Below are 27,249 nucleotides of genomic sequence, written 5' to 3' on the forward strand. Positions count from 1 at the left end.
TTACTCTTTATCCAGATTTTATACATTGTAGAAAATACATCTTTAGGAAATTCTTGAAAAAAAAAACTTTCCTGGGGTTTAGATATTTCAGTATTTCAATGAGTCCATGATGTCATGGATTCCATGGACACTTTGAAATATCTTAAAAACACAAAAACCCCAGGAAAGTGTGTCTCAAAAATCATTCAAAGAAGATCTGGTTGCAAAAGGGGTGAAGTGGCCCTTTAAAGTTTAAATCAAGTTGCTCTGTGTGGTAGAAATGGGCTTGTAGATCTGATACATTTGAGTTTTCCATCAACAGAGAGACATTTAGTTTAATCTTATGAATGTGTCTGAGCCAGTTACAACTTGTTACCATTATGTACTAAAGTGAAAGGGTATGGCATCAAAATGCACTTAAAAAATTACTAAATGTAGCTCATTGTGCAGAAAGGTCCCATTTCAAATGTTTGAAAGGAAAAAAAAATCTGAAAAATAGCTACAAATCTACAATTAGCTGATCTACAATTTCACAATGCAATGCATCACAAAGCATTGTGAGATTGTAGATCAGCTACTTCCAAATGGCCAAAATGTGGTTTTAGCCCAGTGGTAAATTGCAATGTAGCCAAAAGGATATATATTTAATAATCCAAATCTACAAAATAACTAGTAAAGTGTCCAAATAATAGAATATAAAAGTACAATATAGCCTATTGTCCACAGCACTTCAGTAGATGTAATTATTTACTTTCCACCTGTTTGTTTATTTGTTTGTGTCTCAAAAAGTACCAACACATTCCTCATATTGTTGTCCTTTTAGAGTCACAATAAACAACCAACAGTCCTAACAACACTAACACTTAAACAATAACAGAGTTAATGTTGGCTAACAACAACCATGCGGTTCTCAAACAAGTCTTACCTTCCAGCAGCAACGCCCCAAACACACTATGCACCGTGTGCGCCTCCATTTTAAAGCATACGCCCCGCCTCCTGTATCCGGTTCTAGACCGTCGGTCATTGGTCCGTCAGAGTGAATGGATAACAGCTGTGTGGATTTACAAGCTGCACGCATGCGCGCGCACACGCGCACACGACAGACAGACAGACAGACAGACAGACAGACAGACAAATTATATAATATGAAAAGGTTTGTCGAGAACTGCTGCAGATCCATAATAATCTTCAGACACATGCAGTGTCTGCTGGTGAACACTAGATGGCAGCAAAACGGTTTCCCAGTCTGTCCATGACAAACTACTTTAAACATAGTTTCACCTGCTCTCTATTATTAAAAATAAATGAAAACATGTTGGCTCCATGGAAACACTGACTGCGTCTCAAAGCTCTACCTCCTGAGCGGCTGTGTGGCTCAGGAGGTAGAGCAGGTCGTCCAATGATCCCTCATGGGTCGGCGGTTCGAATCCCGGCTCCTCCTCCTGTCCCGCATGTGGAAGTGTCCTTGAGCAAGACACTGAACCCCCAAATTGCTCCCGATGTGCTGGTTGGTGCCTTGCATGGCTTCCGCCACAATTGGTCTAAGAATGTGTGTGTGTGAATGGGTGAATTTAATGTATGTAAAGCACCTTGGATAAAGGCTGCCATATCTTGCCAGCAAGATGATTATTTTTTGTGTCTGAGTTTGGAAGCACTCGTTATCAGTAAAGAAACCTCCTTCTGCCTCCTGCATTATGTGCAAATTCAAAACAGGTGGTAGGCTTACACAAACTACACACTTACATCGTTTAATATTATTAGATAGGACTTTTCTGTTTAAATGAATGGGCTGTCAATGGGAAGTTGCACCCAAGGACTGTCTAAAGAGGACGAGACGCAAAGACACAAATAAGCCAAAGGTGTAATGATTGGGTACATGATCACAGCAATATAAAGTGTATGTGGCTGTGGGGGCTTGGGAGGTAAAGTGGAACATTTGGAATGCACAAGGAGGTCTCCCACATGGGTTCCTATTCCTTCTGAGTGCAGAAATGACCTGATGTGTTTGTAATGGGGGGTAGGATTGTTGTGTAGTGGTGAAGTTCTGTTTAAACTTGTGGTGTAGTGGTTGGAGTGTATGTGAACATGTGGTTATGAATGGGAGTAGGGTTGTGATGGTAGAGGAGCCTATGGCCTGGATGGTATAGGAGAAGAGGAGTTGGAGGAGGGAAGACATAGAGGAGAGGGTAATGTGTGGCCCCGTCCAGGTCCGTCCCTGTCCCTGAGGGGCCTCTGATCCGGGTGCATGCTCTGAGGTGGCTGGGGAGGAAAGCTAGGATTGAGGTTAGGGTTATAATTGGGGGGTGAGAGGGTTAGGGGTAGGAGGCAGAGTGTTTGTGGAGAGGGACTGGGTGGGGGAGAGAGAGGCCAGGGCATTGCTCCTGATTGTACGTAAACATCTTTTGCTGTAACCTCTCCTTCTGAGGACTGTAAAGAGTGTGTGTGTGTGGCCTGATTCAAATGTTCCCTATTGGATGAAATCCTGAAAAACCGAATGATTTGTGATTTGATGGGTTGGGTGGTAGCTGTGTTTATGGAGTAGTGCGTGTGTGTCTGTGTCCTTAAAATATATTTTTGTGAGTAGTCGTTTATGTGTATGATCTATTGTATGAAAAAATACGGTGGTGTCCAGGAAGTTAATCTCTGTTGGATGAATTATGTGTTTGATGGTTATGGAAGCATGGTGTGTGTTCAAAATCTGTAAAAATGTGTGTGGCCAGAGCCCTATGATGTCATCTAAAAATCTGAAATACATGGTAGGTTGTAGTGGACACTTTGCCAAGGCCTCTCTCTACCACTCATACATGGATGCACCTGATTGTCTGCATCAATAATATTCTTTTCTTCAAATCCAATTTTTCCGCAATTTCGGCAATTTCCATTTCCGCAATTTCGCAATTTCCGCAATTACCATGGAAATTGCGGAATTGCGGAAATGGTAATTGCGGAAATTGCGGAAATGGAAATTCTGGAAATGGTAATTGCGGAAATTGCGGAAATGGAAATTGCGGAATTCTTTTTTCATTTTTTTCAAATCCTCAAAAATGATGAAAAACGGCGCGCTATAGTATGCCGTACCATATAGGCTATAGCCATGTGCTCATGTACCCCCTGTCTATTAGGTCAGAAAAGTAATATTTAAACAGTAAATAAGACATTTTTGGCGAATGCAATGTAGTCTATATGTTTTGTGGGAGTGTGCAGGTTTTATTTTGCATAGAGAGATGTGTGGTGGAAGTGTGGTTTGGTCGGAGATAGAGCACGAAAGAACGGCCATGTGCTCATGTACCCCCTGTCTATTAGGTCAGAAAAGTAATATTTAAACAGTAAATAAGACAATTTTGGCGAATGCAATGTAGTCTATATGTTTTGTGGGAGTGTGCAGGTTTTATTTTGCATAGAGAGATGTGTGGTGGAAGTGTGGTTTGGTCGGAGATAGAGCACGAATGAACGGCCATGTGCTCATGTACCCCCTGTCTATTAGGTCAGAAAAGTAATATTTAAACAGTAAATAAGACATTTTTGGCGAATGCAATGTAGTCTATATGTTTTGTGGGAGTGTGCAGGTTTTATTTTGCATAGAGAGATGTGTGGTGGAAGTGTGGTTTGGTCGGAGATAGAGCACGAATGAACGGCCATGTGCTCATGTACCCCCTGTCTATTAGGGTAGCACCCCCTGTCTATTAGGGTAGCAGGATAGTATGTGGTTTCTCATGAAAAACGACATGTGCCCTACAGTTGACATAATTCATTAAGACCAGAGACAGAGCCAACGGTTTGAAATATTTCTTTTGTACTTTATTCAGTTGCTCTGAGGAAATAACATTTCATGAAAAGGACATCCTTCAACACAGTACAAAACAGACTATTGTGCACCAATACTGTGACTGAACTAAATACAGACGCTGACATTGTGATAACATAGATTGTCATATTTGTGCCTTTATAGTGTGCAAATATACCATATAGATGAGCTAGTGGTTCTCAACCAGCATGGAGTAGGTTCAGGGACACTAATTTTGATCAAATAAGACACTGTTGATCAAAAAATATATACCTGTATATTAGAATTGAGTTCGGCTCATTAGCTTATTTGGAACCAATTCATAAATAATTAGATATTGAGGTAAAGTAATCAAACAATATCTTTGCATCGGACAATGTTTTTCTGTTCCAGTTAAAGTTTATATTTAGCTATGAGCAATTTAGTGCAAATTGGAGTCCATGTCTGTGTCTTGTTGACACTGAAAGGTTGTGAACCACAGCTATATCCATAAACGTAACAGGTTATAGCATGAGGAAATCTCTGTCAGATGTCTGAAATAAAGCTGAAGCAGAAAGTTTAAAAGCTATACATAATATCTTTCCCACAACCCTGTTCATTTCATATCCTTCATCTTTGGCTCGTCATTTTCGTAACTCTGGGTGCAAAATTACGTTCAGATGGCAACATACAGTCACAAACTTAAAAACTCGTTTACTGCCTTATTATAATCCATTTATCTTTGTTCTTGATCATTTGTTCCATAAATTCCCCCCGAATAAAATAAGCATTAAAACTGTTGAGACGTACTCTCAAACTCCAGCTAAGTGATTGTGAAATAATGACACTACTTAATGAGCTGACGAAAAGGAGTGACATTTTTCACTGTAGTACATGGAGCACAAACAAACAAACATTCATTTCCAAAGCACAATTCAAAAATAATCTTTTAATAGCAATACATATTCTAGCAGTTCCTACAGCAGCACATCAAAGGTTATAGTGCAGTTTCACCCACAACATAGACAGTAACAAGGGTTATACACAGAGAGAGAAATAAAAGTTATAAAACACGTGTACCTGACAAGAGTCAGACTATTTGCGGCGCGTTGTTAATTGACCTAAGCCTGATTCATACAGTAGTTGGTTGCACGCCAGTGTCGTGAGCCGAATACAGCTGATCTACAAGCTCAATGTGGTGCGTTTCTTTGACACATAGTGAGCTTGCATATCGGCCATCGTCTGCACTCTGCACTTAACAACACACACACGGCCAAGAGCAATAGAGCATGGTGTAGTGATGTAGTTAGTTACTAGCCAACACAGTCTTGCAGTGCCTGTGTGATCATGATGATGATGACTGACATGAGCACCTGAAAGTATATGGGCACTCAAACACAAACCAATCACTATGGCCGCCATTTGCACAGGCAGCCAAATCCAGCCTGAATCAGATGTGTGCCACATCCAGATTGGAATCTGATTTGTGAAGTCTAAACACAAACACAAACAAGTCATATATAAGGAAAAATCCACATTAAAATGGAAAAAGGGGAAAGCATCCAAAAGGATGTTTTTATGATTATTATTATTATTATTATTATTAATCTTTTTAGGGAAAAAAGAAAGAACAGGGTTTAAGGTGGCATGGTAAAAGACAGACAAAAGTAACACTTCACATAAATATCACATCATATCTCAATACCACGCCCACTCGCCAGAAACAAACACTGCAAACTTGAGAGAAGCACACTCATCTAGACTGGAACTATTGCACACATTCTCTGCATGTACAAACGTAAAGCTCCGAAGTCTGACGTCAATATCGGTAGAGAGTGACGTCAGGACTTTGGCGCTCTATAGAGCGGCGCAGTCCCTCCCCCTTTCAGAACAACGAACGGCCCAGGAAATGAAAACGCAATGCATTTCCCCATAGGCAGTTTTTATTTAATTTATTAAAGACCTTTTAAGCGTCGTACGAAGCCAACTCTTGTCGTGACAAATCATGACAACACACACAATATTTCGGGCCAAACAAAGAATTAGAAAGTAGAAAAAAACACTTTAAATAAAAACTGTCTATGGGGAAATGCATTGCGTTTTCATTTCCTGGGTCGTTACAAGGACTGTCTAAAGAGGACAAGAAGCGAAGACCGTAAGGGCGCCGCCATGTTGATCACATGGTGCTCCATGGAAGGAAAGAAACATGCGCAGTGGGCTTTATGCAGCCTTGGTCTGCAACTGCGCATGTTCCTTTCCTTCCATGGAGCACCATGTGATCAACATGGCGGCGCCCTTGCGGTCTTCGCTTCTTGTCCTCTTTAGACAGTCCTTGGGTCGTTAGTTGTTCTGAAAGGGGGAGGGACTGCGCCGCTCTATAGGGCAGGGGTCTGTGTATAGACAGGTAGCTGGTAGGATTGTTCTTGGATGCCTATGTGGCGCCATCTGGTGGATAGGATACACAACAACTACAGAGGCTGCCCTGGCCACATTTGTTTTAAATGGTCATATACTGTACAGCCAAGAAAAAAAATAGAAGGAATCTTACATTCTGTGCAGATGGTAAAATGTTACGTTCGGCTGACATTATATACTTAAAAATACCACCATCACTATTTATATCCACGATGGACAACCATACATTTAGATAAACCTGCCATCAACAGTGGACACAAGTCAAGTGAATTTGATCAAACATGTACAATTACTGGTTGTCTAATGTACATTTTGTATTTTGGCTTTGTTACATCATTTAGTTTGCAACATAGTATATCTCTGGAGTCTGGTCTGCATAATTATAGGTGCTCAAAAAAATAAACAAATATTGATCTTTGATCAATTTACAGCAATTCATATATTCTTTTCTTTTACAAGGTACATTCTCTGACAATACAACCACCACACAATCATCAACAACAATCACAAAGCTGCTTATTTGTTTTCTTTACTTGAACAAAACCAATGACGAATTGCAGTATAATTTCAAAGCTGCAGTGAAGATTGCAGAAGATTTTAGGTTTTGTTTACAATAAATGTTATGTTTTGGAATTTAACAATTAAATCGATTAAACGAGTAGTTTAAGTAGGTCATACGTTTAACAATCCTACATCATCCTGCATCTCAAACAACGAAAGGCCTTTGAAAAGTGCCACCGACGATCCTTCCACCATCATTGACTACATCTTATTATTTCTTTTGTCCAAAACAAAAGGCCTGCCCTGCACGGTCTCTGAGGCCAATTCGTCACTCACTCATACGGGTACAGTACAAGCAGCCACAACATACTGTGGATGTGCTTTGCGTGCTAGGAGTGATTTTTGCAGTGCCGTTGTATTTCTACAGGTTTTGTTTGCCACAAATATACTGTATGTAGCACCTGGTAACGTACGATAGTAACATAAGTAAGTAGCGTAGTAAAGGGCTTAAGGACACTTCAAAGGGCAGTGCTGAGGTTAAGATGCCGCTCTGCTGGTTAACAGGTGAAAACATAAACACGAGCTGTGCATTGGTCAGTACATCTTGTGCTCATATGGGCTAAATAAGTGGTTAAATAAAATAAAGTTCAGATATTTACTGTTCTTGTTTGCTTATAGGGTAACCCCACTAACCCTTATGACATCCCTATTCTAGGCATGTCACATTTGGTGAACGTTCACGAAAATTGTAGATCTACAAGCTCACCAGGCAAACAGATTTGCTGTCGGGTGGGAGGGGCATTACAGACACCAGGGGGACCTCTGTCAACATACTAAATACAGTGTTTAAGTGGTTAAATGTCCTCAAATGGAACCTTTTTTTCAAACTGACGATTCGTGATTTTGTTCTTTTTTGTACATCTGAAGATCATTGGTCTAGGATGAGAATCGGACCATGGCATGATCGGTCAGCCTCTAAAAGATTGTAACATATTATATTCAGTGCCTCAGTGGAATAAAGATCAATACTGTATAGTGTTGTAATGTTTTAAGCCCAAACCACACCAGTTGCAACCAAGTCCTTGCAACAAAACAGTTTTAAGGTCAACCACACCATGGCAATTCCTTTTGCAAAGTCTGCCATTGGGGATAACAGTTACAGGTAGTTGGCATGTTGCAAGGAGTTGCGTGGCAAATCATTGGTGCGGTTTGGGCTTTAGAAAAGAAAGGTCCCTGGGGTGAGGTGCCTCTACACCGTCTTTCTTAAACTTTTACATTTCAAGGTCTCCCCTTAACTGAACTCTGACAGTATACAAACGGTTCAGGGTTGTATCAGGGTTACAGATTGTATAAAGGTCCATTTTAGACCCCCTAAACTAAAAAGGAACCCAGAGACACTGGAATCCACTTTGGCCCCTTTTCCAACGGGGTTGAACTGGTTCAGTTATTTTTCTCCCCCAGCCTAATATTGAAACAGTTCAGTGTTTCCACTGAAAATGTATTGGTTCAGAACCCTGAAAAGTTGTTTGCGGAACTGGAACCCCCAAAAATGGCCTCCGGGTCTGTGAAAGCACCAAAGGTTCCAAAGAATCTAGAATGGAACCAGTTCTAGAACCAAAGTTCTTTTGGTGGAAAAGGGGCCTTTGAGAAGCATTGCTCTACAGTTCATGGCAGATTCAGCCTCAGTTTGAACCTATCAATAAAGGCAGAAAAAGCCCAAATAATATTAATAATATTATATATAATAAAAAAATGTACTGTAGCTCGTTTGCCAGAGAGGAAAAAATAAATAGAAATAAAGTTTTCTCCTCAAAGCAGTAGAAAACTAACCTGAATGCAACACGTTGTGGTAACATGGCGGTAGCCGCCAGCCCTGTCTGTGAGTGACCTCCCCCCTTTCTGAGCAGCAGCATGTGATTCTCTGTAAAACTATTAGGGATGCACCGATATGGACATTCTTGGCAGATACCGATAGCCAATACCGACACCGATATGCTTTTTATACAATTGTTATTAGATTTTTTTATTTTCCCCCTTTTGTGCGAGAGAAACAAATACAAATCTTCATTAGAGAAATGAATCTTCAGAATCTGCAGATAGCCACATAACAAACACACCAACATAGCCAGCGCAACATGTTTGTTTTATTTGGCGATACCGATATTGACCGATAGCAGCAAATAATGTGGCCCATATATCGTGCAATCCCTACAAATTACGCACAGGCTGTCAAGCCCCCGCCCGTCTTAAACAGTAGGAAGCAGGAACATGTCAATACCTTTTGAATTTGTTGGAAATTAGGTTTTTTTTTTTAAAATACCGTTATTCGCCTGGCACCCCGGGAATTGTGGATGGTCAACGAACGCCACGTGGCCGAGTGCTGAGCTACACGGATGGAGAAGGTCAGTCGGACGGGGCTACGTAACCATCAGAGCTGCTGGTCAATAAGCGTTTGTAACAGACAGAACAAGACAAAAACAAAACAAAACAAATGAAGAAAACAGAAATAAGAAGACGGTTATTTACTATAGTATTGCAGTCTTTTGTTACCTAAAATACTTCATCAATTCCACCACTTCAGCCAAATAAGAAAGGAACCTCGACACTCACCCACCATTATCCTCACCCATATAGTTGGAGCAGTTCCATGTAATCATATTAAAAAAAAAACAGTACACAAATACATAAAAAAGTATGCATAAATATATTGTTTTGTCCTTTAACTTACACCCACAGAGCTACAGTAATACACACGGTAAAATCGTCAGTGTTCATTTATCCATTTGCAACTCGAGGGTTCAATTGTCACTGAGGATTTTATTGTGTAGTACTAGTAGCATCGCCCTGTTAGTATACAGTAGGTCCACCAGCAGGACGTGCTGGAGAATGTGTGTGTGTGTCGTGGTGTGCTTGTGTGTGTTGTAGTGTGTATACGGCGTGTGCGGTCCTACAGACCCTTGTTAAAGTAGACTGTGCTAGTGTTGGGACTGGCTTGTCGTATCTTCTCCTGCAGCTCTGGTTCCAGGCTGCTCACTGCCATGGAGCTGCAACGACAAAACACACACACACACGTCTTACCCCACTGTGCATCACACGCTTCCATAGAAGACATGCTGGATTCTGTGGAATAGAAGACACTACTCCCAAATGACTGAAATAGTTCGATGGCGACTGAGAACTTGAATCCATGTGTGTGACCGACTGTGGTCAGTGGCGAACGGTGGATGTTAACACCCAGGACGAAGTTCACCGTCCTTTCAATTAGTAACACCCAGCGCCAAGTTTTATCCAAAAGACGAAGATTATTGATATAAACAATTTCATCGCTCCACAGCCTAGGAGCGCCTGTTACGCAATACAGCCGTTTAGCCGAGACGAGACCAAAAATCATCCCGTCCAATTCTAAGAAAATAAGTTAGACAGCCCACCGCGGTCAAGTCGCTAGTCGTGTTAGATTTAATCATACCTCCCATTGTCGATCGGCTCTAGAGTGTTTTGGCTACATTTAGCTGCTACATCCACATCCGGGATAACATCCGGTCTGTCGGTAAAAGTGCTCCGCTGCTATAAATCACTGGGCGCTATGATGATAATAACCCCGGGCAATCTGAGAGTTGGGCCTTACCTCTTCTGAGGGAACATCGCACAGCAGAGTGGAGTGGCAAACACCAGGCTGCAAAACAAATAGGTAACTTTGTTGTGAGCTTTGTTGAGGAATCGCCTCCATTGACCATAATCCAGTAGTGCACCTATAGTACATACATACACACCATCAAGGATCATTAAGAATAAATACACTGTACTCACCACAGACCCACCAGTCCCACCTGAACCGGAGCATTTAGGACTGGGAATCGCTGTAGTGCAAACAATTAAGACGGAGACAAAGTTAAACAGGAAACAGTTGAAGGGAAACGCTACAACCAACATAACATTTGACACGTAACTCACATTTGTCCTTGTAGAAACAAACAGAATTCTCTTTTTTCTCACGTCAGCAGGGATAGTTTGAATGCATTATGTTGCACACATTATCTATATCTACTGTACACTTCTGAACCGCAACCTCTGAACACAAAGAGAACGTTTGATTTAATTGTGTTCTTAGGCATTGCGAATTGGAACATTTATATTTCTCTTTAACTTGCACAGGGCAGATATGACAAATTACTTGAATACAAGTGATTGAATACTGACATTTAAAACCTTTAAAAACTTTTTAACTTAAATAATAACATAACATAGAAATAGTCAAGTTCACAAAAATTATATATTAATATTAATTAATATATTATATTAAAATTATATTGCGATTATATCAAATAATTACGATCAGGCAACAATGTGACAATGGTGACAGGCCTAGTGACACCACTAGGTGGCGTTACCTTCATGAAGGCTTTCTGCTCCAAGACGTTCATGATGACAGGGGGGATGGCTGTGGACAGAACAACCACCAATCAGAGAGGGTCTGACAGAACAACCACCAATCAGAGAGCGTCTGACAGAACAACCACCAATCAGAGAGGGTCTGACAGAACAAATGTAAAATCTGTGATTCTCAAACTTTATCATTTTCAAGGACACAGTGTTCTATGTATGCATTGTCAGGCCACGGCCAATTTCAAATGAAAATACGACATGCCCAAATGTGGGACACCGCCAGGGTTAAAAGCACGCTGGGCAAGACCTACGCTGTAGAGTGCATAAACGGAAGTGCTGGATTTTGGCGGAAGTACCGCGCAAGGAAATCATCATCATCACCTTTATTTATATTAATTGAGGGCAAGCCCTCATTTTCATGTCAAGGTAAACTTTATTGTCCACAAGGGAAATATGTCTTGGGCTTTCGCCCCTGTTGCAGCCACACATAAAACATCAGTGACAAACAAAATACATAACAGAGAAACAACATTACACAAGTGTACACAGTGTGGTTAATCTAAACCTTTCACAGTCACTACTGTTTCAGAGCCTCGTTCAACATTTTAGTTGACGCTGGTGCAAACGGCTTTTTAAACCTGATGTACTTCCACTTTGGTTCTTTGTACCTTCTCTTAGAGGGCAGAAGTACAAACTCTCCATTTAAAACATGGAGTTATTTTACCCCTATGATCTTCCCTGCAGTCTGCACCAATCTGAACAATTTCAACCTCAGTTGTTTATGTACATCCGTGAATTAAACAAGTGTTGTGACTGGTCAAAAAATATCGTATCCGGGGGAAATACATCCGACGGATGTTCCAGCCCGACACTTCCGGCGATACACTCTCTGCCTTATAGGTCGATACACTCTCTGCCTTATAGGTCGATACACTCTCTGCCTTATAGGTCGATACACTCTCTGCCTTATAGGTCGATACACTCTCTGCCTTATAGGTCGATACACTCTCTGCCTTATAGGTCGATACACTCTCTGCCTTATAGGTCGATACACTCTCTGCCTTATAGGTCGATACACTCTCTGCCTTATAGGGCGATACACTCTTTGCCTTATAGGTCGATACACTCTTTTCCTTATAGGTCGATACACTCTCTGCCTTATAGGGCGATACACTCTCTGCCTTATAGGTCGATACACTCTCTGCCTTATAGGGCGATACACTCTCTGCCTTATAGGTCGTGACCAGGCTATTCTCTTTGCAGATGAGTAAGGCTGGAAGGACCGAGGCTATAGGTTAAAAGTGGTTATGAATGAAAACAAAGGCACTTCCACACAGAGAGTAGGACTCTGTCACACCCACAGACATAATCCACACAAAGAGTAGGACTCTGTCACACCCACAGACATAATCCACACAGAGAGTAGGACTCTGTCACACCCACAGACATAATCCACACAGAGAGTAGGACTCTGTCACACCCACAGACATAAATAACACTGCCATTACCCATAGCCGGCACGGCCATGCCGATACGCGACACCACCACTTGTAGGATGGCCTGCTTGGCAGCGTTGGGAGACTCTCCCAAGCGGTTCCCGTTCTCGTCGGTCACGGGGATGCCAACCTGCAGCTCTCTGTGAAGAACGACACACAACGCAAGGCAGAGACGAGGGACAAACTGTCTGTGAGATGCAGGGTCCTCTCTAGCATGCAAACATGACCAGTGTACAGCAGTGGCTCCCCAAGCGTTTTAGCCAAAGACTGACAAGAGAAATTAGACGACTGTTTGGCACGGGACCCAAACTAGCGTTGTGAGCTTATAGATCTGTTATTTTCACTACTTCATAAACGTTTTATTTATAAAATACATTTTGCCCTCACTTGTACCGTTACATATATACGGTATATAAATAATAGATACATAAATGTATTTTGTTTGGGAAACACTGTAGGGAGCTCAGTTTTTTGGGACCGATCCCAATCACTGATTGTTTTTCTAATGATCGGCCGATACAGATACCGATCTTGCGCGTAAGGGGAAAATTTTAATGTCAAAACCCACATCAAAACTGTTCCTGTGTGTGGGGAGGAAGGGGAGAATGTTTAGGCCTGTCACAAAGATGAAAAATGATATTATACTATATATCTGATTGACATTTATACCACTTAAATGGTGTAAATTGTCAATCACAGATAGGGTAAATTGCCGATCACTGATCAAGTCATTTGGAGTGAATATCAGCCGATCAACGATCGGTGGCCGATTATTGGAGCATCTCTACGTATCAGTGCACTGTAGCTCTTGTCATGGAGGTGATCCTAAACTAGAGTTTAAAATGTTATGTATCTAATTTGTTATGTATTTTTCGGGCTTCGGGTCGGGCCGGGCTAGTCATTTTATATATGATATTATTCATATTATTATTATATATATATTTTTTTAATAAAGACAGTTGGACATGGGTACAATGACTGATATTCTTAACACATTATTAAGATTTGATGAGAAAAACGGCTGCCTGCAGCAATTAAGCTTGTTTAGAATAAATGTCGGGTTTCGGGCCGGGTCGGTCTCACTTTGTCAATTATGTAAACGGGCTTCGGGCCGGGCCCGGGCTGAACTTCTGTCGGGCCGGGTCGGGTCTGGCTCAACATTTTAGGCCCGATTAAAGCTCTATCCTGAACGCAGTGCTAATAAATAATAAGTGAGATGTTAGTGTGAAGGTCTCACCTCTGCCTCATGAAGGGGATGTTGATACAGTTGGCGGCGGCGACGGCAGCGAAGGGGACGAAGCGGCTCACTATTGGTGGAAGACGCTGCAGAGAGGAGAAGAGAGCGCACAGATCCAGAGTTAGGACACGATTAGGGAGCTCTGACTGACTGTTTCTCCGCTGCGGCCGGCGTGCAGCCCTGGGGTGGACAGTGCTTTTGCTTAAATTGAAAACCAACGTCGGAAAACAGGCTGCGTAGCACTGGTGCAAAACGATGGCAGGCGTTGTGTCGCTCCCCGTGTGTACTCTGTACAGCCCTATATTCTGATAGTGTCGCTCGCTGTCTGAACCCTGTACAGCCCTATATTCTAATAGTCATTGCTATAGACTCAGAGCGTCGCAGTCCTGCCCACTTTCATGACGACGCCAGGCCCAGGAAATAATTCCCAATGCATTTTCCCCATAGACATTTCAAAAAGTATTTATTTAAAGACCTTTTTTTTTAAATCTTTTTAAAGCCAACTGGAGTTGTGGCAAAAACAATATTTTGGACAAAACAAATAATTACATTAAAGATAAACAAGAAAAAAAGTGTTGTAACCTGCAGTTTTCTTCTTCTTTCTAATTATTTGGTTATTTAGTTTGTTGTCATGATTTCTCACAACTTGAGTTGGCTTTGTACGAGGCTTAAAAGCTCTTTAAATAAATACTTTTTGAAATGTCTATGAGGAAAATGAACAGGGAATCATTTCCTGGGCACTGGTAGGGGATGGGACCACGACGCTTTATAGTGTTTGTTTAGTAACAGCGGACTCCTTGCAACAGCAATCTCCTAAACTAAATCTGGTTTATAGCATTACATTAAGAATACATTGGACGAAAGTGCTTATATATAAAGTGTTTAAGAAAGAAAGATACAAACTGAAAGGTATGTAGGAAAATATAATGTTCCTTTTACGGTTTTGATATCAATAATCTCCGTCCTTTTGATCAATCTCCGTCCGCTGGGCGTCACTAATTGATTGAACGGAGAACTCAGTCCTTGCCGCTCAGGGTGTTAAAATGATTATTTTATTTTTTATTTTTTTGATGAGAGGCTAGAGCTAAAACCAGATTCAGCGGAGACAATATTTTTCTGGCAAGCATTACAAAGGACAGCCTCCACTTACATGAGTTCTGGTTCATGTAAAAAGTTGCAATAAAAGTCTTACCGTGGCTAGAGACTTGAGTCCCAGGGCTGTGACCACAGCCCCTGTGGTGGCACTGACGTAGGCTGCACCCAACTGACTGAGAAGAGAGGACACACAAACAACTGACTGAGAGAGGACAGAGGACACACAAACAACTGACTGAGAGAGGACACACAAACACCACACACTAATGAGAAAGTGTCCCCCACGACTCACACTTTCACCATCTTCTCTCTCTCTCTCGCTCCCTCGTGTGCAAAGACACGAGGTGTCTTAAATAATAACCTTGAGGACTGGCATCAAGGCATCAAATTAGCCGTTAGCTAAGTCCCACCCAAGCCCGTTCTTGCCCAATAAATATATTTGCTGTAGCATGTGTGGACCTCAGACTACTTTATTTTTTTCCCGCTTATGTGCTAAAAGAGTGACTTTGAGAGCGGTTTGCCCGCTACAATGGAAGTCACATTTCTATTTCTAATATTTACTATTAAACTGCACTGAAATAATTCATGGAATGGACTAGTTTGCTCATAACAAGGTAAGAAAACCAACCCTCTTTCTGAGGTCCACACATGCTACAGCAAATATATTTATTGACAACGCTTAACCATTTTGACCCGCATTGAAAGCTTCACCGGGATCCTTACTTAGTAACTGTCGCTAACGTGGTATTGGCCATAATTGGGTAGAAATTATTAAAACCGGAGGGCATGTTTTTTTTTTAATTCATGAAATCTGATGATACAAAGACAATTTACACAGTACAGTATCACGGTCAGGCAAAGACCAATACTACAGTATTTAGCATCCAATTGCATGCTTGTTCCATGACGACTCATTCTGCATGGTGTATGATGAATGCAATTATAAACATTCTATGAGCATGTGCGTGTGTGTGTGTGTGTGTGTGTGTGTGTGTGTGTGTGTGTGTGTCTGTGTATGCGTGTGTGCACGTGTGTCACATCCCCATCATTTGAATGCATCATGCATTTGATGCATTCAACATAATGAATGCATCATGCATTTGATGCATTCAGTGCATTCAGAATAACAGACACAATGCAGCACAACAGAGAAGTATGTGAAAATACTCAACCTGACAACCTGAGGGTCACAAGGCACTGTGTTTTGGGGCGAACAGTCATAGAAAATAGCCGATCTACAAGCTAAAGAAAGGAGCGAATTAAGTACAGCGCCCTGGAGGGCCAAGAGCAAAAATAAAACAATGTATAGGGTTTAAGTGGTCAACCAGTGCCAACACTAGGTCAAGGTGATTGGTAACGTGAAATAATGCAATAATGCAGCCGTCAGGGTGACACATTCTCACCGGAAAGCTGTCATATTGTGCCGCTTGGTCTTATGTGTCACTTTCTGATGCCGTGAATGTCCTCTAGTCTAGTCAGATTATTTTACTGAATGTGTAAAAACTGATGTGCAACTGAATGGCTGGAAAATGGTAATTAATAGTTTACATAGGCCTGTGTACGCAGACTTTTACGGCTAATGAGGGCGACATCACTCATGGATCTAGAGTAGTAGTGAGTGAGGTGAGAATGACGTGGCAGTGAGGTGAGAACGTCCAGCCTACTTCATGGTCAAGGGTGCGTCTCCGCTGCGGTTGGTGTAGTTGACCACGGCGTTGAAGGACTGGTTGACCCACTGCCAGAACACCACGGCTGGAGTGGTCCTGGAGGGTGGAGAAACAGAGAGGTCAGAGAATGAGGTCATTGTGCTGAATAACCAAGCTAACATTCAGGACACGTTTTCACTCCCACTGAATAGTTCTACACATAACTGTGGTGTCAGCTTTCCAGAAAGTGGCAATACCATTTTCATGTTCCTGTTCACGTTCCCATGGCTTCATTTGATATCGGCTCGGCAGCAGACTTGAGCAGAAAAGTATAAAGTTGCCATGTGTGTTTCGCGTTCAAATCAAATGTGACCAGAGTTGACTGAGAGACTGCTATCGTGCAAATTCCAGCTTTTCACCAGAGGAGAAAAACGTATTTTTTTCCTCCAAAAAAATGTATAGCACTCTTCACATACTAGAGCATGTCTGAAATAAGTGTCAGAGCTGAAATCGACATGTAAATATGAAATAAATGCTTAAACATGTAGCTAGGTGTAATGTTGGAGACCACAGAAGTGAACCTTTCAAGCCTGTTTTCTCAACTCGCTGTTTCTCTGCAAGACATTACTCTATAAGCCATATAACTGGTGGGTCAAACTGAACAACCAATACGTCAATTTGAAGCTATGATTCCCTGCTTTCATATGACATTAAAAAACAAAAATTAAAAAAAATCCAATGGCAGTCTCTCAGTCAAATTTGGTCACAAATGGTCTGCAGAGCCGATCAAAATGAATATTTTTTTGAAAATCTACTACTGGGACAGGAAACGGGTATGCCAGCTTCCTGGAAAATTAAATTATGTCAAGCAAACAAATGTGACTCTTTTTGATACAGAGACATGGCGGCAAGACTAACTGTTCAGGAGATGAGAAAAACTAATATTTTAATTGTTTTATCCAAAATGAGTTAATAGCACAGACAGACTAAAGCATGTCTGAAATAAATGCCAATCAACATGTAGATATGAAATAAATGCTTAAACATGTAAGCATAAACATGTAGCTAGGTGAACCAGAAGTGAACCTTTCAAGCCCATTTTCTCAACTCGCGGTTTCTCTACAAGACATTACTCTATAAGCCATATCTCCAGAACTGGTGGGTCAAACTGTACAACCAATATGTCAATTTGAAGCTATGATTCCCTGCTTTCACATGACATGAAAAAAGTCAATGACTTAGCCTTGGTCAGAAACTGTCACAAATGTGATCACAGCCGAGTGTGTGGGCACATCGTATAGTTCAATACACTATTCGGGTATATTGTAAATCATCATCCACTCTACACAGACCCCAGCAATAGCAACTCTGGCAGCTTTGAACTTGTCCTCTGATAGAGGAATTCAGCACATGCATGCGACACATTTCTTTCAGCACGCTACAAACATTTGACAGACATAAAGAACAGCGCAGCAGTGTTCTGTTCTCAGGTGACACACGCCATCTGCCAGCAAAGTCACGGTGACGTGATACCTTCATATTCAGCAGTGACCGTGATATACTGCATCATTTGTGTTCTTTGCTAAATTCTGCATCAGAGCATTAATATGCGTTTGTTCTATTAAGCTGGAGGCAGCAGGGACACTTTCAATCCATTTATGTATTAAACCAGGAATGCACTTTTCCTACTTACTTAAGATTTTACTTGTAGCAAGCAAAAAAGCTATTACAAAAAATTGGTTACAAAAGAACTGTCCTACTGCTGACCTATTTATCAACATTGTGAAACAACTACATCACTTAGAACAGATGACCTATTCTTTAAGACTGCAAAAAGAGCTGGGTGAAAGAAGATGATAGTGTGGTACGAGGCGTCACATTTTTGTGCTAATTCTTTTTTGCAGATCTTGGTTCTATAGAGTCCAAACTATGAGAAAATGATGGGGTTCAAATTTTCCCGACCCCCAACCCGTTTCTGGGGGGGGGTCATCTATTTGGGACCTCCCAGAACAGTATGCCAGCCAGTTAATGTCCGATTTTCATAATATTATAATTGTTTTGTATGTTTTAAAACATTCTGAGTTGATTTCTTAAACTTTTAAAGTGGTCAGAAGAATCTTTTTTGACATTTGGTAGGGGTGTTTCCTCACCTGGGACCTCCCGGACTGACCTCTGGGCCTATAAGTTCTCATTACATTCCTCGCTCTGCTCCTGTTCCAGAATAACGTCAAATTAGATCATAAATTAAGCATAAAAGTATTTGTAGCTGGGCTCTGATATAAAAAAGATAGTAGTAGCCAATACCAGGGGTCTTCCACAGGGGGCCCATGACCCCTAGGGGGTCCTCAGAGTTACTATACAGGGGCCCACCAAATCATTGTGGGATAGGAACTTTTATTAATTTTTTACATTAAACCACTTGAACCATAGCATCCCTTTTCCAAGGAGAACTTTAGCCAACAATAGCTGATCTACAAGATTGTAGTTTGAGCTTGTAGATCAGCTATTTTCAAAGTAAGGTGCCTCAGACCCAATTGTAGCAAATATTGCTGCTAAATAAAGATCAGCCAGGCTGCTGCTGTCTTTCTCTTTCTGTTGTCGGTCAGGTGACTGGGAGGACTACTTGTCATCCTTAGAGGAACTCATCAAGTGTTTCTTTGCTCGTGATCTCCTTAAATATGCTCGACTGATGCCAGTCTATCTTGCCCAAATGAACGCTCTTGAACAGGATGACCCAGAAACATGGAACGCACTGAAGTCAGGTGAATTTGTTGTGGCAAAGTCAGAGATACCGTTCACTCATCTCTTCACAGATCAAGCCCTTGAGAAGCCCAAGAAGCTAAAGGGACATGGTGGGATGGTTGGAATCAGTAGAGATGAAGCAGCTCTGGACCGACTAGTCACTACCACACCTCATCTTTCTGGTCTAGTGAATCAGTACCTCAACATCTTCCCAAAAGCTTCCAGGTCTTCAAGGAAAGAACATTATCAGCTCTCAGGAGAGATTGCATTGAGGTCAAGAGAAAATGCGCTCAAGCAATGTAAATTGATTGAGTTGCACTGTGGAGGCAATCTGTTCAAAGAGAACACACCATTGAAGAGTCTGGTTTCATCAGCGCTTGTGTCAGATGGGGTAAAAAAATGACATTCTTCCTGGGCCTACACAATTTTCCTGGGCCTACACAATTTTTCTGGTGCTGACTGGGGAGGAAAATTAGTTGGAATCTCCAAGAAGACATGGGTCAATGCCTACTTGAGGCTTGATGATGATGATCTTGCCATTAACTGCTTCAAGGACCTTGGAATGGGTTCCATTCCACCTGAGCTTGTTAACGGCAAGCTTCCATCACCATTGGAGTCATTGGAGCATGGAGGTCCAACAACCTTGCCATTACTAGATGGGAACTATTTCGGTCAAAGAACTTGAGGGTGAGATGCTACCTCCAACTCGTGCTGCACGGCTACCACATATCCTCTGTGCCAACTACGTCACAATGCGGGACAAGTCATTCATACCTGGCAAATTGCCCTGAGCTTCCACCAATCGAACAAAATGGATGGAATTCAGATAGTGGAGGGTATGTCAGGTGTCTTGCCCTCCCTGCTCCAAAGGCAGTACTTGAGCTCATCAAATGTGGTTGCAAAGCAGGTTGCAAGGGACGGTGCAGCTGCTCAAACAATAACCTGCCTTGCACTCCTCTCTGCAAATGCTATGGTGGAGACTGTGTCAACACTATCAGGGAGGACATTCAAGATGACGAAGATGAATAGATCCTACAAATAATGTATTGTAGGCATAATTTACCATGGGCTCTTTAACCCATTCTGAACGGGAACCCATTTTGGTGTTAGCATCATGTTATGCTTTAGCTATTGAAAAATAGCAGATCTACAAGCTCATAGCGCGCCACCGAGTGGCGCGCTACGAGCTTGTAGGTCTGCTATTTTTGAAAAATCGACTGACAACGACTGACAACGACTGACTGACTGACAACGACTGACATTTTTTTAATCTGATCTCAGGTCAGAATGGCTTAATCAGACCAGTGTGTGTCCAGTGGAAACCTCGTATGAATCTGATCTCAGGTCAGAATGGGTTAAGAGGATAGGTGTGTGTGTGTGTGTGTGTGTGTGTGTGTGTGTGTGTGTGAGTGCAGTGTGTGAAATAAATGTATACGTTCTGCGTGCCCAAAGTGAGAAGTTGCAATACCTTTATTCCCTGCAGTGTCAACAATAATGGTAGAATACTAATAAACTATCAAAGTACTTTACATAAACGCAAGATATTCTAATACTATTCGAAATACTTGCAAATCACATATATGGGTGCAAGAATAGGGGCAAAACTAGTCCCTAGTACTAGTACTACTCATTTTTGTAATCAGTGCCCAGCTACAAAAACTTTTCATGCTTAAATTATTATCTAATTTGACATTGTTCTGGAACAGGAGCAGAGCGAGGAATGTAATGAGTACTGAGATGAGTCCGGGGGGCCCCGGGTGAAGAAAGACCCCAACCAAAAGTCAGAAAAGATTATTCTGGCTACTTTCAAAGTGTAAGAAATCAACTCAGAATATTTAAAAACCTATAAAACAACCCTAATATTATGAAAATCGGACATTAATTGTCTGGCATACTATTATGGGAGGTCCCAAAAGATAAGACCCCCCAAATAAGGGGTGGGGGTCGGGAAAATTTGAACCCCATAATTTTTTGACAGTTTGGTCCCAAAAAAGCAAAAAAAAACACTTTTAGCAAAAACATCCTATGGAAATACACCTCGTACCACACTAAAATGGACAGAGTACTTAGCTGGGGGGTGGATGTGGAGTGAATATGGGCTGTGTCTTTCCGGTTGTCATTGAATGTAAGGAATCCAAAAGTCTGTAATATGTATTGTTGTTGCTGTACATCCCATGACCTCTTTTGTTTTTGTTTGTTTTTTGTCTTTTGTTTTTACTCAGTTTTTTTACTGTCGATGTTTCTGTTCTATTGTATGCCTTGTTTGTCTTTTGTGTCTGTCTTGTATATTCAATAATCCAAAAATAAAGAGTAAAAAAAACAAAACAGGAATGCACTTTAACCAGCTTCTATACTTTGGCTATTCAAAAATAGCAGATATACAAGCTCACTTCATGCCGAAGATGGACATTTCCCCCATTGTTTAGGCATAGACTGTTACTGTAGGTATGTCCATCTGATGATATGCTCTAAAAGTGTGAAAAACGTATTTTTTTTAATTTCCTTCTTTAATGCTTAATACTTCAGTTCCCAAAGTGGGGTCCAGGGGGTCGGCGAAAATATAATGTTTCAATTATGTTGTCAAATAGGTCTACAACGATATAAGATAGCATCTCAAATAAAAGTTGTGAAAATGTGTTCCCAGTGCATTGTGACTTTGAAAAGTGTAAGGCTTACCTACCTATAGAAGGTCAGCATGGAGCCTGTGATGGACATGTTCACCGGCACCTGAGCAGACATTCGCCCGACCACAACCATCTTCTCGCCCGTGTCGGGGTGGAAGGCAGAGTCGTAAACATATTTGGCTCTCCAGAGCTCATCTTCTGTCAGGCCAGGCCTAGCTTTCCCTGCCCTATGTAGAAAAACAAGCAACAACAACACATCATCATCAAGATTAAAGGACTGGTTTGGTTGCACTAAATGGTTTTAGTCTTGGGCGTTGTCTTTGATAACAAGCGTAGCCTGCACAACTATTTAAGTCTGTTGCTCAGTCCTGCTTTCTTAAAACTCTGAAGATTTAGATTAGTTTTATGTTGTTTTAATCTGGAAGCCATCTGAAACAATGAGAAATGTGGATTATAAAATGTCATATCGGCATCATTAATCACCCATTAAGTGATTAATCACTGTTTTGGCAATAATCACGTTAAACCACACCCTCTCGTGTAATATTGCTTAATTATACAGTATGTAATGTATGTATACTATCACTAGTTCTGGACTGGCTCCTCGTTTCCATTCCATATGAACCTGTAAAGCAACTTTGGAAACTATGCGTTTTGGCTATAAAAATACATTTAGAAATGTCTTTTTTTTTAAAATAATTGTTAATGCTGTGTACAGTGTATTCTGATAGTTGACATCTAGAGTAGTTCATACATTAACACCCGAGAGGCAAGGACAGAGTTCTCCGTTCAATCAATTAGTAACGCCCAGCGCTCAGGATGGAGATTGATAAAAGGACGGAGAACCGATCGCTCCACAGGCTGGGAGTGTCTGTTGCGCAACATTCATACATTTTAGCCGATGAGACCGAAAATCTTAAAAACGTGAATAACACTTGATCTAAATCATTCCGTTCAAATCTAAGCAAAGATTATGTGTTAGACGGCCCATCGCGGTCCCGTCGCTAGTAGCGTTAGAATTAATCATACCTCCCGTTGTTGTTGATCGCCTCGGGAGTGTTTTTTCAAGCTACTTCCGGTACATCCGGGAATGGATAGTGCCTGGTCCGTCGCTAAATGTCTCCGCTGCTATAAATCGCTGGGCACTCTGATTTAATGGATTAAATAACCCCGAGCGTTCGGGGTGTTTGTTAACTGTAGTAAAAGGTTAAGAAAACAAATCAGTCCACAGCCCACATTGCCCATGTACATGCATACATATTTATGTATGTATGTAGTCCTACCATCAATTACATGACCAGTTCAATATCTGCTACAAGAAAATAAATCTGTGAACACACAAAAATTATCTTCTAAATCAGTGGTTTTCAACCGGTCCGGGGACCACCAGTGGTCCTTGAGGGGGCTCCAGGTGGTCCCCAGCTAAACGATGAAGAGTTGGTAACCAAATGGACCCTTATAGATCTTTAACTCTTGAGTGTCAAATTTAATTTGACGCTCTCAAGAGTTATTGCTAAACATGTGCATTACTTAATTTAAAAGAAGTCTACACAATTAGAGAATGTACAATAATTGTTACTTTTGATTAAGGTTCGCCTTTATCTCTCCTAATGGTACTGTGTCAACATAAATATGGAGTATTGGAGCGTGGAGTTGGAAATGTTTTGGGCCGAATAAATAATGGACCTTGATATGAAAAGGGTTGAAAACCACCGTTCTAAATGATAACCTTCGTCTGTACCTGAATTTCACCCTGCACCCCATCTATCTGTACCTGTACTCCTCCACGATGACCCTGGCCTCGTCCAGCGTCTCAGAGGACAGCAGGATGTTCCTGGGATCGGTGACCATGAAGAAGTGCTGGGCGCGGCCCATGAACGTGCCCTGGTCCCATCGCGGCTCTTTGATGTCGATCTTCAGGGACAGCGCTCCGGAGTCGTCCGTCATGCTGCCATATAAAACGGTACCATTTAGATTAGGGGTGTACATCAAGCTGCCTTGTGTGTGCTACGGAAACGGGAGATAGGCTCCCACTAAGGGTTGCCCGCCTACTGAACTATGGGCCACATGGCTCGGGTGGTTCTAGCCTAAACTTTACTTGACTCAAATGAGCAGAACTGGGTTCAGTGGCTGAGGCACTAAAATGGAAGAGGATGGGTAAATAACTGATTTAATCAATTACATATAATAATAATCGGTTAAATGTAGCTTTTACTTGCAAAATGTAAACATAAAATGCAAATAATAAAATAGTAAAAATAATAGTAGATCTACAAGCTCACAAGGTGTATTCTGAGGCTTGATTACTAAGATATATGAATTTCTGTGGATTGTAGTGAGATCTTCTGATAACACAATTTAATAAATAATAATTCATACATATCCCTAGATATATCCAATCATTATGGTTATGTTTAATGGGTTTTCAACTGGTGGTCTGTGAAGGAATTGCTCATTTGTTCATTTCCAAGCCTTCCCCGCACACTTATTAATTCAAATGTTTTTTATGGACATATGATATGTGGCCAGGTGGAGTTGAGCCTCAGGAGCCACCATAGGGACAGTCTACTTCCTCATTGACAATCAAGTGACTATTTAAAGGCCCTGTCATCTAGCCAACATCAGATGTTTGGTGAATGCTGCCGAGGGTCTCGAGACCTGGGTCTGCATGGGGTTTTATCTGTACTAGTGACAGGGTGAGTAACATGTCTCAAGACTGTTTTAATCATGTTTCATTCTGTATCTAAATGTAGCTGTTACCATTCAGGTACTGTATATGTTCATTATGAATCCAAACATATCTGTCATCATTCAGGTTGATGATTCATGTGCCCTAGCTGTGCTGACCTCTTTCATGTGGCAGGAGGGAATGTGAGGGCACATATGGACATTTAAAGGTATACAATCAAACAATTTGTTACAATTATTTGTCGTTTCCCCCCCCACATGTTGGCGAGTGTTGCATTTGGAGGCCGAAGAGAACAATTTGGTGAATTAGCTGACTGGCCGTATGGGTTGCTACCACTGGGATCTCACGTTAACCCACGACTAAGGTTTGGCTGTGACTGCACCTCTTTCCACGGTGTCGCTCCTGTTTTTTCTTGCATGCTGTGTGCTGTGCTTTGCTGTGCGTGTGGTTTGTTAAATATTCTTAGTTTCCTAGTTTCTTCGGTTATTGTGTGTTCTAGCTTTTAGCTCCCCCTTATTAGCTAGTTAGCTGTTTTTCCTATTGGCCCCACTGGCTCCAAATGTGGCATCCTTTCCCCTTTTATCATTAGTATTGGACCTGTGTATTGGTTTTAGTCTACCTGGTTTTAAAGAGATGTTTCATATGATAATAAATGTTTTGTACTAATATTCTTCAACGTTTAATAAATATCCGGTTTGTGGAACACCGTCTCAAGTCCTTATAGCAAACCTGCATTTTGTGGGGAACCCAGTTTACTGGTCTAGATAATTCCTTGAACTATCAAGGTGGCGTAGTCATACAAAAGTAAATCCTTTGTTACACTTGGTTACAGATACATAGGGATACATAACAAGTGGTCCCCAGGTTTATATTCTTAGTCAGGGTGGTGGTCCCTGGTTCACAATCGGTTGAAAAGCCCTGTACTAGTGCATTACATAATTTTCCCCACTTCAAATGCATATTCCGAAGAAAATTCAAAAGTGCTTTAAAAAAAAAGGAATGCCCTTGCTTTTGAAGCCTGATGCGCTCGCATAAATGCAGACCAGTCACTCTTCTGTAGGGCAAATATAAAGAACGTGTTTTGCTACTCACCAATACAAAGGCGGCTTGTGATATTAGAAAGCGTACCGTCCTTAGTGGACGCACTCTGAGCCCCACACCACACGTATAAAATGCACTTTTTGACCAGAAAAGGGGTTTCTTTTTCACCGGAAGGAAACATCTTGTCTATGAGATTTTCTCTTGGCAATATCAGTAGAGGGTAGGAACAAAATCTCTCTCTGGCCAAAAAGTGCATTATTATGAGGACCATTAAAAGACCATTAAAAGAAAATGAGGGGTAGGGGTGCTTGTTACTCCCTAGTTAAATGATTGATAGTTAGGAGGAACCAAATTAACATTGACAAATAAAACATTAACTGATGGCAGTAGCCGATATTTATCTGTTGTCGATAAGCATACATTTTGCGTTGGCTATGTTGGTGTACTGGTTATCTGCAACCTATAGTACCAAGTTGTGGATTCTGAAGTTGAACATTTATTTCTTGTTTTGACGATGTATGTGTTTCCCCAGGCACAAAAGGGGGAAATAAAACAACACAAACTAAATGAGCATATACCGTATGAGTATCGGCTAATTTGTATTGGCCAAGAATTTCCATATCGCTGCATCCCTCAACGTAACGGAATCAAATGGGTCCATTTGGTTCAATTTTTACATGGGTAGATCAGGGTCCCAGGCTAGATATTAAAATACATATAATAAAACTGGGGGTGTCCTTTAATTTAAAAGAGCAGAGAATCAGTGAGCTAAGCTGTAGTGAGAGGAACATACTGGTGGCAAGTTGGCAACAACGTAAACAACAGATGGGGTGATGATGGAACTGTACTGTACTATAGTCACGACTCACGACACATTGGCTGCCTGTCACCACTTCTACAGTCAGCAAATACATTACAAAGCAAGCAGCCACTGTAGGAGGACAGACAGCTAACAGCAAAGTGCTTTGTGCTTTTATATAACAAATAATAATCCAGCAGACTGTCATTCTATGTTTTATCTAGGACAAACAACAAACCGGTGATTTTTTTTGTATGGCATCAAAACAACCCACTCAGTACTACTATGTACTGTCAGGGCTATAGCATCCCAAGCTAACGAGTTTAGCCGTTTATTTATTTAGTCACTACTAACCGTGTAATGGTCGAGCCAGAATACACAGATGAGTTTGTTAAGTCTCAGAGTCACATCACATGAACGCTGGTGGTGATGAATTGAAGAGGATTACTTACTTTATGAAACTGCACTGACTGAGAGATGGTAGTTGTTATGATGATGACCTCTGAATATCACACACACAGCAAGCAGCCAAGCACAGCAGCACACCGGCACTGTTGCCAGGGTTTGTGAGAGGAATAAGCAACAAACCCAAAATAAGCCACAGTATGTATACGCACGATCAAGCCTTGGCTTGTACATCTTCTATGTTCAAAACATTTATTATGATCATTTTAAATTCTAAATACAAAATCTGCGTAAGAGATTAGGGAGGAAAACATAATGTGCAACTACACTTGTCTTTAGAAACAAGTTAAACAAGCCACCCCCTCCCCCCTCGAAACTATACCAATATATTACTTCCTTTTTTTCTCGCCCGCCTATAGTGGCGAAAAATAAAA

General features: G+C 41.3%; 1 protein-coding gene across 1 annotated transcript; it reads right to left on the reverse strand.

The window, feature by feature from the left end:
- Positions 1-4,671: 4,671 nt before the first annotated feature.
- On the reverse strand, positions 4,672-26,967 carry sfxn3 (sideroflexin 3). The gene is made up of 11 exons (XM_080782505.1): positions 26,863-26,967; positions 23,656-23,829; positions 21,938-22,108; positions 16,534-16,632; positions 14,967-15,042; positions 13,775-13,860; positions 12,550-12,677; positions 11,047-11,096; positions 10,466-10,515; positions 10,284-10,331; positions 4,672-9,702 (listed from the first exon to the last, which is right to left on the reverse strand). Exons 2-11 carry the CDS (start codon positions 23,826-23,828, stop codon positions 9,606-9,608), a joined length of 978 nt encoding a protein of 325 aa, XP_080638631.1. The 5' UTR covers position 23,829; positions 26,863-26,967; the 3' UTR covers positions 4,672-9,605.
- Between the last annotated feature and the right edge of the window lie 282 nt (positions 26,968-27,249).

Source organism: Protomyctophum bolini, assembly GCF_963924005.1.
Source record: "Protomyctophum bolini genome assembly, chromosome: 14".
NCBI classification, from domain to species: Eukaryota; Metazoa; Chordata; class Actinopteri; order Myctophiformes; family Myctophidae; genus Protomyctophum; species Protomyctophum bolini.

Bases quoted from the DNA above. Each gene is read 5' to 3' on its own strand.
- sfxn3 (XM_080782505.1), bottom strand. From the start codon at position 23,828: ATGACGGACGACTCCGGAGCGCTGTCCCTGAAGATCGACATCAAAGAG. The intron at 22,109-23,655 runs GTACAGATAGAT...TTTTCTACATAG, and splicing joins GTCATCGTGGAGGAGTACAG to GGCAGGGAAAGCTAGGCCTG. The intron at 15,043-16,533 runs GTAGGCTGGACG...CTCTCTTCTCAG, and splicing joins GACGCACCCTTGACCATGAA to TCAGTTGGGTGCAGCCTACG.